Source organism: Trichechus manatus, unplaced genomic scaffold (assembly GCF_000243295.1).
Source record: "Trichechus manatus latirostris isolate Lorelei unplaced genomic scaffold, TriManLat1.0 scaffold00181, whole genome shotgun sequence".
NCBI classification, from domain to species: domain Eukaryota; kingdom Metazoa; phylum Chordata; class Mammalia; order Sirenia; family Trichechidae; genus Trichechus; species Trichechus manatus.
The window spans coordinates 5,134,376-5,148,930 of NW_004444117.1; the positions used below are offsets into that span (position 1 = coordinate 5,134,376).

A 14,555-nucleotide genomic window follows, 5' to 3' on the forward strand; every position below is an offset into this window, starting at 1 on the left:
CACAGACCAGGTATTTGAGAGGAAGGAGGGGGAGGTGGTGAGAGGTTAAGGAAGAAATCTAAAGATGCAGAAAAAAGCAACACCAGCAGCCAACAAATGGCACTCAGGGTGGAGGGAGGGAAGCAGTACCCTTTGGTACATGATCAGCACAGTGTATACTGTTCATGACACTGTCACTGAAACAGACATTTAACACACATCCTTCAATAAAATCTGACAGCTACCAGCTCAGTGCTGAGGTCATGCAGGCCACCAAAGCAGGCTGAAACTTTTTCTGGAGTCAAAAGTCTCTCAGGTCCTTGGGCTGTGTTCTGCTAGGGGTGCAGGACACAGTGGTTTCAGAAGTTCCTCATGCCTTGGGGTGCCAGCAGGCTCTCCCAGGTAGGAATGGGTTGGGTAGGAGAGGGAGAGGGTGCCCTGGCAGGGGCCTCAAGTTTCCTCCGGATGGATGAGAGGGCATGAGCTGGCCTCGAGGTCCTCTGGCCACTCATGACAGTGGAGCTCTCCCCCTCCAGGGCTCACACCTCCTCTATGTCCGAGTCCCAGCCTTTGTGCCTCATGTGGCCTGTGACTGAGGCTGTAACTGCTAAATAAACAAAGACGTGTGGCCCCATAGAGATTCTTGTTCACAAAGCAGACATGGGTTTCTGCTCCACTGAAAATGCAGGGAAAGTGAGGGTGGGCCTTCCGCCAGGTCACACACTTAAAGGATTTCCACAGGACACAGCAAAAAAGGTTTTTTCCTTATTGTAAAAGTAACACGTGCTCATTGTAAAAATTCAAACCTGTACAAAATATGTACTGTGTTGTTTCTCATCCTCCAGCTGCCCAGGGGTACCTGAAGAAATTCAGATGAATTTCTTCTCACATAAACAAGGACACTCAGCTCCACTCCCCCACACCCCTGCGCACATCCACATACACTCATTACCCCCAGCGCCACCCCCATACCCCTCAACACTGTTTTTCTTTACAAAAAGGGATCATACTATATACAAGAACACATTTATAAAAAGAGGCGGTTCTTCCAGATGCTGGCATATGGATGTAGGATGTGCCTCATAACTCCTATTATTCTGATTCTTCCTTAACTGCTCTGAGCCTTGGTGTCTATGTTGGGGAGGCAGGGATGAGAATAACATCACCGGTGTCTGTAAGGCTCAAGTGCAATTTACACTTATATGAAATCATTCTGCAAACTGTCAAGTGTCAAATGTATCTGAGGAATGATTACTGCCACCCTCCTCCCCACCCTCCAAACAGGAAACAACTGGATTTTTAAAAGGACTTCAGGAAGATGACAATGCTTAAGTCAGTGACCCAGACCACTTGAAATGAGGCTGATGGGATGAGGAGAGCTTGGTGGCCTCCAGGCGCCTCCAAACAGCGCCCCAAACACCCCCTTGGTCTTTTAACAGTGAACTTCGGTCAGCAGAGATGCTGAGCAGACACTGCTCTTGAGGGGCTTTGGGATTTATGCAGGTCCTCTTCACCTGCAAAGACAAAGGCGGGAGGTGACACTGGCCCTCTCCCAGGTCTCCCTCCAAATTCAGGCAGTGGTTCCTCGGAGTGATCCCCACCCCCTCCCACACAGACAGGGCTTGCTCCCCTCTCTCTACCCTGCTGGGGATGGTCCAGGACAGAGAGATGGGGCAGAGGGCTGAGACTAGGGTTACAGACAGGGAATACAGCCCACCCCCGCCTCCCACCCTCATCTTTGGTTCTAAGGCATCTCAGTCATAGCTTGGGAGCATCTCCAGCCCTTGGGGTTCCTCTCCCCAGTCCTTCCCCATCCCACAAATCACCTGGGGCTTGCTGGTAAGATTCCTTATCCCTGGCTGTGGGGAAAAAAGAACACAAACGAGACTAGGTTGGTGGTAGGTAGAGGAGGGGAGAAGGAGGTGAGGTGGCCCCTGGGCCACCACCATCCCACTCCCTCTCCTTCTGGACCCTTTCCAAGGTCAGGCCCAGTGGTCTCCCCAAGACTGTGGGATCGGCAGGGTCCAGAGGGAGATATGTGGATGTGGGATGGGGTGCTGGGGCTGAGGGCTTCTCTAAGAGTGGAGGCAGGGGCACCTCAGCAGTAGCTGCTGCTCTCCAGGTGGGAACAGTTCTGGGTGAAGGGAGGAGAGCAGAGCATTCCTCCCTATAGGGCTGGACTAGCCAGGAATGCCTTCCACCCCTTTGTTTCTTCCCACTGACCTGGAAGCTGCATCTTGATCCAGATCACAACTCCAGCCACTAGGGAAACGGTGACCAGGATGGCGAAGATAACCATGGTGGCAGTAATTCTTGGATGAGGGGGTGATTCTAAAGAAGGTAGAGAAGAGGGAGCATCCCCCCCAGCCACAGAGCTGTCTCAGGGTGCGGTGGGGCTCCTCCCTCCCCCTTCTCTCCCCCTGTTCAGCCAAACTGCGGCTCCTCACCCCAGGTCACAGTGAGTGCATGGTTCAGGCCCCGGTGCTGCACGTGGCAGGAGTACCAGGCCTCCTCCCCAGCAGGCACCTGCACAGCTGCCCACTTCTGGTAGGTGCCATCCCCGCTGGGGCGTGTCTCCACATGCTCAGTCTCTAGGGCCAGCTCCTCCCCACTCAGCCACCAGCTCAGGGAGATGTCCCGTGGGTAGAAGCCCAGGGCCCAGCACCTCAGTGTGGTCCTACCATCCTGGCCCGTGTGCCTTGTCACCTGCACCTTGGGTGGCTCTGCAGGGAGAAGGAGGAGGAGGGTAAGAAGGCTGGTGAGCGGCTGCTCTCTGCCCATCTCATCCCCCATGTCTTTATCCCGGGTGCCTCTGCCATCTTCCAGGGCTGGAGGACAGGTAGGAGATGGCAAGCAGGGTCTCTCTCCAGGGGAGCTACAGGGGACCCATCAGCAACTGACCCAATGAGGCATCATCCTGGGAATTCCCATGTGGGAGATGTGACTTCCCATCCCCAACCCCTAAGAGGGTCCTGGCCGGGGCTGTTGGCTCCTGTATGGACACACATGTTCCCTTTCTTCCCACAGTGACCCTAGAGTTTTCTCAGAGCTCTGCATATTTCCCTGTGACTTCCTGCACACAGTAGGTACCTAATATGCATTTGTTACGTGAAAGCAAGGTTATGACCTGTGGTGCAGTGAATTACTTAATATAGCCCTTCTAGCTGTAGTCTTTTTAACTCCCACCAAATGACTAGGTGAGGACTATGCAGATGAAGTGCTTGTGGCCCACAAAGGGGATTGGATAGCTTGCTAATAATGCAAATAAGGTGCATGGTACCCTTGTGGGAATGATACCATGCAAATAAGGTGTATGGAACCCTAATGAGGGGATTGGTCAGTCTTGCCATTCTGCTAGGCTTACAAAGAGCAGTCAATCCAGAGCAGAGACGGGAGCCTATTACCACAAAGAAAGAAGATCTAGGAGTGGAGCATGTCCATTGGACCTAGGATCCCTGCGCTGAGGCCTCCTAGACCCAGGAGATGGAGAGAGAGAGAGCTGTAACACCGGAGACAGTGAGAGATGGTGAGAAGCAGCAGAAGAGAAACAGCGGCAGCAGAGGCAGCCAAACCAGGAGACTGGCAGGAGATGGTGTGGTGGGTTTTCTTGCCCATGGAGCAAGGTGGTTACAGTTGGGTGTGCCGACCCACAGAGCCAGAGAGCTAAGCACCTTCAGACTGAGGCTTACTAGTGGAGTGGTAGGCCCCTGGTACTTACTGGCAGAGCTAAAAGAGCTTTGTAACACTTGGCCAAGTGGGACAGAGGCCGAGGGGCCAGAAAGAGGCATGCCTATGGGCACAGCTAAGAAGAAGCTGTCCTGATTGATGGAAGAACTGTATTCTGAGCTGTTCATGAGCCTGAACTGTAACCTGTTACTTTCCTGATAAACTTCATAATCATGAATATTGTCTGTGAGTTCTGTGTGGCCATTACAATGAATTATCGCACCCAGCAGAGAAGTAGAGAGTGCTGTGGCAAGGACAATTGGTGTCAGAATTGGTAGAAAGGTTGGAGGGTGGATGCATGTCTGACCTCTACCTCACAGGAATCAGCCTTGGGCTGTTGATCTTGATTCTCCTTCCCCCTTGTGAAGTTAGAGGAGATCTCTACCATGCCATTTTTACATGACCCTTCCCTGACCTCAGAACTAGGTTGGTTAAAGTGTGGGCTCTGGAGTCAGACAGCCTGGGCTTGAAGCCCAGCTCCACCCTTTTCTAGCTAAGTGACCTGAGGGAAGCCCCTTAATCCCTGTCTCTCAAGGCTTAATGGGGATTAATGGTTCCTTCCTCTCAGGATTATTCTGAGACTCAATAAGCTAACTGAAGTAAAGGGCCTAGAATGAAGCCTGGTATTGAGTGAGAGTTCAACACTCACTTATTTCACACACACCAATATGGTGCTTCTGGGAGGCAGGTGATGTTATTACCATCTCCATTTTACTGATGAGGAAACTGAGGCACAAAGAGGACAAGCTACTTGCCCAAGATCACACAGCCAGCAAGTCATGGAGCTGGGATCTGGATGAGGAGGTTGTGCTCCAGCGCCTGAGCTCTGGGCCACCACCCTCTGCTCTCATAATCGCATCATCTCCTCCTGACTTTATTTGTGTGACCTTAATACTCCCCAGCATATTTTCTCCTTTTCAAAACGGGTGACTGACAACTTGACATAACTAACGCCATGATGAACCTATAAGTTTTTTTTTCCTTTTTTCTTTGACTTCTCCTTTTCGCATACCTTTGTTAACGACTTTGTTTTGCTCTGTCCCCACCACCTGTGGTTTATGACCCAGATGTCAGATAAGGAAATGTCCGGCATTTATCTCTCTAGTATGATAAAGAGTCTCTTGTAATAAATAATGACACTTCTAACCTTTGTAAAAATCATATATAAACTCTGATGTAAAAATGCCTTTTTGGGACTCCACAGAGACAGCCTGCATTGCTGTTGGATCCCTGGTGGTGTACACTTCCTAAATTAAAACTTTCTCACTCTTCCTGACTTGGATATGTTTCATTAGCTTGACTGCTCTAGGGCGCTGACCCTATTACGGTAACATTTGTCCTGTCTTCCCTTCTAGGAACGTCTTCCCTATTGTCTCAGCAGATTCACATTTCCAACAGTCAAAAACCATGAATGGTGTGCTACATACTCTGACTCAGCACCACCACCACCCCGCCCCCGCCCCAGGCAGCCTCCCTGACAACCACAGCCTGAAAGGCCTCCTCCACTCCTCAGCATCCCCAAGCACCCATTTCCCTACTGTCTGTCCCAGCTCTTGTGTCTTGGAAGTACATAACTCCTGTATCTCCAGCTCTGCTGTTTAGGGTTAGGAGAAGTTTACTACATGGTGCTGAATGGGCCCGGGGCCTGAGCAGCAAGTTAATTACAAGGAGGGATAGGGGTGGGGAGGAATGGGGATGAGGGGCCTCAGCTTTCCTGGTCCAGGGACTGGCCTGGTGATGGACGCCATCCGCTGGAACCATTTCCCAAGGAGCAGAACCACAGGACATTAGACCTCAAACTTCATGAGCCACCTGGTTTAACGCACTCACTCTACAGATGAAGAAACTGAGTCCCAGAGTTATGGGGTTAATTACCCAAGACCACACTGTGGGCAGAGGAGACCCCAGAACTCCTCACTCCAGGCTAAGAGCACTGGGGTGAGGGTCAGAGGTTGGGGCTTTCCTCCCGCTACGCTGCTAGTCAGTCGCATTTCTGGGCCTCTGGAAGCTTGTCTGAGACGGGGATGGCAGCCTATCCTCTCCACCCTCACAGGCCTATCTGTAAAGTTGATGGCACTTGCACATGTGAGGCATGGGGACTGCTCTTTCAATTGCCATGGGCTATAAGAGCTCGGCTGCTAACCAAAAGGTTGGCAGTTCGAATCCACCAGCTGCTTCTTGGAAACCTATAGAGGCAGTTCTACTCTGTCCTACAGAGTCACTATGAGTCGGAATCAACTCAACAGCAATGGGTTTGGTTTTTTTTTTAATGCCCTCACCTGTGCGGATCAGACTCTGGCCTCCCAGCTCCAGGTACCTGCGCAGCGAGGTGAGACAGAGGCCTTGCAGGTAGGCCTTGTCGTACTCGGCGTAGCAGCGCTCTGTCTCCCACCAGCGCTTTGTCCGTAAGGCCACAGGATGGGCTGACACCCAGCTCAGTGTATCCAGGTCCAGTGACAGGTGGTCCTGCCCATTGAAGCCAAATTGCCAGAAACTGCTGGAGCGGCCATCCTCCTGGATCTCACAGCCGAACATACGCTGAGCACTGTGCTTGCCTGAGTATACCAGGCAAGAAGGCAGCAGTCAGCGAGGGCCACTGGGGAGAAACCCACTACCACGGGGCCTCTGAAGGGGTGGGAGAAGGCAGGACGTCAGTATTTTTTAAAATGCTCCCCAGGTAATTCTCATGAACAGCCAGGGCTGAGCAACCTGCTGGGCCTCTCTGCAGCCCCGTTTCCTCATCTGAGAAGAAGACCTAGTTCCATAACTTTAAGACACTGTTATTTTATATTCCACTAAGATGGAAAAAAAAATCTGCCATTTATAAGATAGGTCCCTGGGTGGCGCAAGCGGTTTGTGCTCATCTACTAACCAAAAGGTTGGCAGTTTGAACCCACCCGGCGGCACCACAGAAGAAAGGCCTTGTGATCTGCTTTCATAAAGATTACAGCCAAGAAAATCCTTGTATTATTCATGGGTGGTTAAGACTAATATAGCCTGATTTCAGAGATGTGAAAACTGGTGCGCTTGGCTGTTATCACTGTCCCACAGAGTGGGTGGCTGGCTGTTCATGCTTATCCTGGAGACCCTGGGCTGGTTCCCTCGAGCTCCAGCCACAGGAACGCTCTGTGACACAGGTCAGGCCAGAAACATCTCACCCTTTCATGCTCTACTTCTTTGAGGCCTCTGGGGACCTGTGGTTTTTGGTTCGGTCATTTGGGTGTCTTGGCATAGAGTAAGAGGATAAACTAACACGCATAGTGTGCAGTGTGAATACTCTGTGTTCCACATATTACTTCACTTAATTCTTGCAACATCCCTGGCAATAGGCATGAGCCTGCTCATTTCAGAGATGAGGAAGCAGAAGCTGAGAGAAATGCCCTCTCTCTCACTGACATTCGATTTGGCAGAGCAGGAGCCTGGCCTGCATCTGTCTCACTCTTCACCCAGGTTCTCTCTCCCATCCTGAGCTGTCAGCCTATTTCACTTAGTGACCCTCTCCTCACCTGGCAGAGATGGCGTTTAAGAGAGGTGGAGAGGGCACGTTTTGAAGCATTTGGAGGGGGTGGGAAGTGAGCGAGGCAGGGAACCCTGGGCAGTCGAGGGGGAGGCAAGGATAATGAGATGGGCAGGCATCGCGGGCCCCCAGGTCTGCGGACGCTCCTCACGCTGGCCCGCGGAATGGCCGCTGGAGCCAGAACCGATTTTGAAGACTCTCTCTGGCCTGCTTGGCTGGGGCGGGAGGAGACTGAAGGGCCAAGCGTCAGGAGCCTCGACCTCTGACGGGGCTGGCTGCCTGTCCAGGAGGCTGACCAGCATTTGTTCCCTTAGTGGACAGACATGAGTTGCCTGGAGGTTCTGCGTTCAGAGTGTGCGAGAGAGTGGGACCACCTCTCAAAAAGCAAAGAGGGGATAGGGAAGAACAGGGAGCAGAAGCAGGGAGACGGGACCGGCGCGGTGCCTTCCTGATACCCTGCTTCGCCAAAGGGTCCAGACGCCCCATTGCTGCCCTGATACCCCGCCCCGCCAGGCTGCCCTACCCCGCCCTGCCCCGCCCGACTGGACTCCATGTCCCATTCTGACAGCCCGCCCTACCCCCACCCTCCCAGCCCTAACGGCCTGCCCAGACACCCTAAGGCATCCCAGACATTCTGGCCCACCAGGCCAGTCCTCCGCCATGCCCCGCCCCTGCCAGCCCACCCTCTACGACGCCCCGCCCCAACGCACCGCTGCTGTGGTTGTGGTAGCCCATCACGGTCCACATCTCCACCTGCTGCACCTTCTCCCAGACCCTCAGCTTCTGGGTCTCCCTTTCCCAGTACTGGGCGTCCACGGCCGCCATCCACAGGGCCTGGGGCTGGGCCCTGCCCACGCGACTGTCATACCGGATGAAGGGCTGGTCGTCCACATAGCCTACAGCCAGAAACTGGGGGAGGCCCTGGCCTGGCTCTGACAGGGCCAGGTAGTGGTAGTGGAGAGAGTGGGTCCCTGCAAAAACATGGATGTGGTCTCAGGCTCACGTGCAACTGCCAGGATTTTCACTGGGAATCGGGTTGATGGGGCTGGTGGCAGGGTGGGAGGTGAAGGGAGTAGAAACCTACCCAGACAGTATTCCCTATTAGTAGGATCAAGAACTGGGAATTTTGGTTTAAAAAGAAAAAAAGAACATCCAAATTGTCCAATAGTCTAAATAAACAATCAACAAATCAACACAATTTTGAGGCCAAAGTTCATGCACTAAGGTTTGTGGACTTTAAGCCGGGAAAATCTCTCAGACTCTCACTCAGGGCCCACTTATCCTACTTTACATTCATCTCTAATAAGTGGGATTATCTGGTTTCCCACTTCGCAATTAAAAAGGATGTGATAAAAAAAGAAAATCTGGCTGTTTGGAAGCTTTATGTGAAATTATTCATTCCCAAAGATGCCTGACAAAGGCCAGCCATCACACTGCTCATAAATCTTTGTTGCCAAGTTGGCGGCATCTTGATTTCCCTTACTGCTCCCACGGCTTACATTGCTAGGCTATCTCTATTCTCTTTAAGTCCAAATGCTGTCTTGAGGTTTCTCTGTACTGTGTCTTCAGAAGCCCTCACTCATCAATTTGTTTGGTCCTAGAGATGAAATCCATTAGCAGCCGGTCCTGACTCAAGCTATATAAAAACAAAAGCTGTTATCTTTAAAAATTCAGCATACCTACAATATGGTGTAATTATGAATGAGAGCATTTGAGGAGGATTTAGACAAAAAACTATGATTTAAATCATCATGTTGAAAGTGTGTTTAGGCCCCCCTTGTGCAAATTTATGAATATGAGACCGAGGGACACTCTGGATTACAGAAGTGAATTGAATGACCAGCTGATGGTGAAACAGAAGGAGCAGGCCAGGACATTGTGAGACTGAGGTTGTCATGGCAGTGGAGTGGCAGGTTAAGAGTGACAGTTTATGTGGTAGAAATAATGGAGCGGAATGATGATATCATCCTTTGCTTAGAAAAGAAATAGCCACGTTATAAATCCAAGATTAATAATTAGTCTCAGGCTTGGAAACTACAGAAAGGGCAATGATCTGAGAGAAGACTTCAATCAAAAGAACCAGACTAACTGTGAATGTATAGGATTCACATTTAACCACTGAGCATGTATGCATTTTGGTTCCATTTTGTCTACAATGTAAAATATATGTTAAGTTCTCATGATTTAATTAAATTTAATTGTACTTTCATTAAAAAAAAAAAAAAAAAGAATGCACCTTTGCCAGAGATATTAATGGCTTGCTACCCTCATCTCATTTTAATCGAAGGTTTTGCTCAAATGTTACTTTTTCGGTGAGGTCTTCAAAATTTTGCCCACTATATTAAATATTTACCTCCACACTACACCCTAACTCCCGCCCTGCAACATTTTTCTCCAGAACACCTGCTACCTTCTATAAAAACCAAACGTGCTGCCATCGAGTCAAATTCCGACTCAACAGACTATGTATTTTACTTGTTTAACTTGTTAATAATCTGTTCCTCCCCCTCAAACGTCAGATCCCCCAGGGCACAGATTTCTGTACAGTTTGTTCTCTGATGTTTCCTCAGCACCCAGAACAGTGCCCAGCATACAGTAGGTGCTCAAAGGTTGAATATCCAAATGTGAAAGAAGCAAGTCAGACATCTCCACACTCAAACTCTGTGTTCACCACCTCCTTGCTACTTTCCGGCCACATCAAACTCTGCCCAGGCCCTCTGTTAGACCCAGACCTCTGGGCCTTTGCACCTGTGCTCCTTCTGCCCCAAGCACTCTCCTCCCCCTCTTCTCTTGGCCAATTTCTCCTTATGCTTCAGGTTGTAGCTCAGGTATCCCTTCCTCCAGGAAGCCCTCCTGATTCCAGGCCAGGACTGGTGAGAAAGGTAGCAACGTGAATCACCTGGTTATTCCATTAGGGCATATACACGGTCTACTTACTATTTAATGTTTCATTTTAGCTGCTTTAATGACAAGTTATTTTTGATTAGAAATGAGAGGAAGTCTGGCAACTTAATATTTTTAAAATTTACAAAACACTTCTAAGCACTCACATGCTGATCTCTGTGCTGAGAACTTTACAAAATGTTGGCTCAGTTCACCCTCATAACAACATTATGAGGTAGGCACTATTGTTAACTGTCCACGAAAGATGAGGAAACTGAGCCACAGAGAGGCAAGGTCACCTGTCAAGCTCACACCAACAATGAAAGGCAAGGCCAGAATGCACACCCAGACTCTCAAGTCTGTGGGGGCTTAAGGGCTTCTCCAGGAGGCCTCTGGTCTCACTGCGTTTTTAGTAAACACACTTCTGGCTGAAACTGTTTGGCTGCAACAGATGAGCATCCTCTCTCCCCACGGCATCTTCCCACTATCTACCCTCCCCAGGCAGAGGCAGCTCAGGTCTACCCATGTCTTTGGATTCCCTGCCCACCCTGGCAGCCTAAATTATATACCCAGTGATGACCTACACTCCCCCACCAACTCAGCAATGTTTTCTGAGCACCTACTGTGTGTCTGGCACTCTCCTAGGCCTGGGGATGCTGTGATGAACTGAACAGCCTGAAATCCCTGCTCTCAGGAAGCTCACATGATAAGCAAGATAAAAGAATAAAATGTATGATAGGCTGGACAGCAATAAGGGCTGATGAGAAAAAAATAAAGCAGGGAAATGTGAAATATTAGGGGAAGGGTTTTAAATTTCAGAGAGTGGTCAGGGAAGGTCGCTCAAAAAAGTAAACTTCTGAGTAAAGACCCAAAGGAGTCAGGCACGCGGAGATCCGAGAGAGAGTATTGTAGGTCTGCAGAGGGAACCACAAGTGCAAAGATCCTGAGACAGAAATGTGCTTGTGGTGTTTGAAGGATACTGAACCACCAGGGCTCCCTGCAATAATGCAGGAAGGAAAAAAAAAAAAGGTGGCGTGAAAGAGTGTAGTAGCAGTAGGGGTTTAAGAAGTGGTCGAATCCTGGATCTTGTCCAGGGTTGTCCAGATGGTTATCTGGAATGGCCTGAATGTAGCCTCTGGTCTAGCCCTCCCTGCTGTGGGGGCTCTGGTTCCTGGCCTTGACTTCTGCTTTGCCCTGGACTGCTTCTACCCATAGCCTAAGCTCTGCCATCAGGTGCTCATCCTGGGTGTCTGGAACCTGCTTTGAGGACAAGTTCATGATCACGGCCTCCTCACACAGCTGACTTCCAGGTACTGTTTTCCACATACCCAGTGAGGGGCCTGCCATTTCTCCTTCCCTGAAAATCCCACTGTTGTCTGCTCCACCTATCAGATAAAGTCCAGCCTGCTCTCTGTGGGGGCTCACACACTGCCCACACCCCTTTTGCCCCAGGAAGAGGTCTTAGCTAGGCCTAGACTCCTACATGCTCACTACCCAACCCAGGAGAGATCACCATGCCTTGGGCTCCAGCCCAGAAAGGGACAAAAGAAGCCAAGGAAGCAATCATCAGATCACCTCCCCTGGCTTTGGAGCTGTCACCCTCACTGCTGGGCTGATGGAGGTAACAGCTGGGTCAGCGTCAGGCACTGTGCAACTAAGGCAGGAGGAAGTGGGGTTGCATGAAACATCCTGGGGAATTTGCTCCTGCTGTGATATTGCCAGGAGTCCCTGGGTGGTGCAAAGCGGTTAAGCACTCAATTACGAACGGAACCCACCCAGAGATACCTCAGAAAAAAGGCTTGTCGATCTGCTTCTGAAAGGTCACAGCCTTGAAAAGCCTACGGAGCAGTTCTACTCTGCACATGTGAGGTCACCATGAGTTGGAATCGACTCCATGGCAAATGTACTGGTGGTGATATTGCCTAACGAATTAGTCACATGCTTATTGCTGCCTCAGGGTTTGTCTGTGTCATCAGCCACCCACTGTTCCTTCCTGGTCACTGGGCCACCGCCCCTAACAAGAGGCAGTCTCCCACCACGCTTAAGTACAGCCTCCCTCTTCCTTTGACTGTGGGGAGGGGAGGGAGATGCTTGGTACTTCCCCCCAGCACCTCCCCAGAAGCATCTGCCCACCTCCCCACAATACTCCTGGCACTGCCACTCTCTAGCTGTGTGGCACTGAGGAAGCTATTTAATAGCTCTAGGCCTTGGTTTCCACATCTGTAAAGTGGGGGCAATTAATCTTCCACAGTGCTATAAGCATTAAATGAGATCATGAATATAAGAAAGAAATATGGACATGGAGAAAGAACTCTACAGATATTACTATTCTTATTAGTCTCCCCCTTCCTATAGTGAAGAGGGAGGTAGGCAAGGGATGGAGAGAGCTGGTGGAGGAGGTTAGGGGCAGGGGGTTGGCAAGCTGCCTAAGTGAGGAGGCCAGCCCTCAGTAGGCCTGGCCCCAGCCCCAGGCACCCTCTAGAGGCTCTGGCCACTGAGTTCCCCACCTCCCAACCTGAGATGGTCTGCCCAGACTCCCAAGACTATGCACCCTCCCTCCTCCTACAGGCTGGAGGCTCTGGGCCTCCACCATTCCTGCCCCTTCTTCAGCAGGTGGGATGGGGGTCTTACCTCCAGGCCATGGTTTTTTTCCTAACTCCTGACTGGCCAGCTCTGCCATCACCTCCTTTGCAAAGGAAGCTGGGCCATCAGCCACCACGGGCAGCCCCCAGGGACTCTCTGCAAGGGTAAAGGGGGAGAGGGAAGTATGACTCTCCAGGCATAAATATTCCACACAACCTGGTTGACCTGTGGGAGAGATGGTAGAGATGGCACAAAGTGACAATGAGAGGCATGTTCAAAGGGAAAGAAGGACGCTGGGTGTAGTGAAATGACTCCCTTTATGTGGCCTTTTGTCTTGGTTCTTTGGAAAGAAAACAGCTTAAGAGATTTTTTCCCTAAGCCCTGAGGAGTTACCTTTGCCCTAGTGTTCTACCCCAGAGGGTTGTTACTTTTGTCCAGGTTGATTGACATTTTCCGGGCAAGCTGTAAACAACTTGACTTTTTGTCTAGCCCTGGGCTGCAGCCTGCCCTGTGATTGGTATGCACCTTGCAGAGATTGGTCAACATACCAGTGCAAATAAAGTGACTATGGACTATGCAAATGAGGTGACCACAGCTTACTATGCAAATGAAGTGTCTGTGGCCTACTGAGAGGGGATTGGTCAGTTTGTGGCCTCCCCACAGGGAGGGGCCATGCCTTGAAATTAACAAGGAGTTGTGTATATATGCAGCCAACCCCACAGAAGTTTTTCAGACAGAAAGAAGCAGGAAGAGAAACAGCAGGGAAAAGCAGAAGGATGAAAGAAAAGAGAAGAAGCAGAGAGAGAGAGAGGAGGCAAGAAACCTCCTAAAAGAGCTGGAATATGGGTCAAGGGCTGTAACACTGGAGATGGCGACAGGCCCAGAGGGGCCTAGTGGCAGAGTTGATGGTGACAGATGGCAGGGTCCAGAGGAGCCTGTCCTGAGGGAGCTGAAAGGAGGCCTGCACTGCCGAGGGGGGCTGAGAGAGCTGTCCTCCACTGAAGAAGGGAGACTTTGCCTACATGCTTCCTGATGCTGAGCTACAGCCTGTTGATCTTGATCCCATGTTGCACCCCGTTACTTCCTTAATAAACCACTTATCTACAAATACAGTTTGTGAGTTCTGTGAGATGTTGCAGGAACTGCTGAACCCAAATGGGGGAGGGAAGAGTGCTGAGTGGAAGGAGAGTGGTGTCAGAGGTGGACTGGTACGGCAGCTTGGAGAATGTGGAAACCTGGTTAAGCATTTGACCTCCACCTAGTAGGAATTGGCTTTGTGCTGATTCTTATATTTGAAGTTATTTGTACACTGGGGCATTGCCTCAGGGGTGACTGGAAACTTTCCCTGCATGCAAAGTCCACAGGGTAAGTTCCCGGCCTTGCTGTTTTATTTAACAAAAGCTTCTAGTGCTTACTCTGTGCTAGGCTTTGTTCCAGAGTGTTACAAGTGTTAATTCACAAGTCTTCATTGCAATCCTGTGAGGCAGGCACTGATTATCCCTGCTTAGAGAGGAAGAAAGCCAGATTTTGACCCTCGGGTTGTCTTGCCTGCCCGGCTGGGCCACTCCCACCTCTGCCAGTGGTTCTCCACCCTGACTGTCTCCTAGAATCACCCAGGGAGCTTTGAAAATTCTGCACTGACACTGGCTTAGTTGGTCTGGAGTGGGGCCTGGACAGTGGCAGGTGTTGAAAGCTCCCAGTAATGCATATATTCCCCCCTCCTGGCACCGCCCTCTCAGCCCTCCGCAGCATACTCATTCTTGTGGTGTTAATGGGCAGCTGTGTGCTGTGAACTTCCTAACCTGCATGTCCAAGCCCTGACCTCTCCCCTTGCAATTTAATTCATTTGACAAATACCTACTGAGCA

The 14,555-nt window shown here is 50.6% G+C and overlaps 1 protein-coding gene across 4 annotated transcripts in view; it reads right to left on the reverse strand.

The window, feature by feature from the left end:
- Positions 1–731: 731 nt before the first annotated feature.
- The window catches only part of LOC101345748 (H-2 class I histocompatibility antigen, Q10 alpha chain-like), an 18,682-nt gene continuing 4,858 nt past the window's right edge, over positions 732–14,555 (reverse strand). The window contains exons 1-8 of one of the 4 annotated variants that reach the window (XM_012558702.2): positions 14,104–14,549; positions 12,737–12,844; positions 7,933–8,193; positions 5,985–6,260; positions 2,427–2,702; positions 2,203–2,310; positions 1,806–1,838; positions 732–1,493 (exon numbers count right to left, since the gene is read on the reverse strand). In XM_012558702.2, the coding sequence (XP_012414156.1) occupies positions 1,429–1,493; positions 1,806–1,838; positions 2,203–2,310; positions 2,427–2,702; positions 5,985–6,260; positions 7,933–8,193; positions 12,737–12,785 (1,068 nt within the window). In that variant the 5' untranslated portion in view covers positions 12,786–12,844; positions 14,104–14,549 and the 3' untranslated portion in view covers positions 732–1,428. Of the gene's footprint in view, positions 1,494–1,805; positions 1,839–2,202; positions 2,311–2,426; positions 2,703–5,984; positions 6,261–7,932; positions 8,194–12,736; positions 12,845–13,081; positions 13,106–14,103; positions 14,550–14,555 lie in introns of those variants that run through there. The other 3 variants (XM_023741463.1, XM_023741461.1, XM_023741462.1) reach the window with 3 other exon arrangements.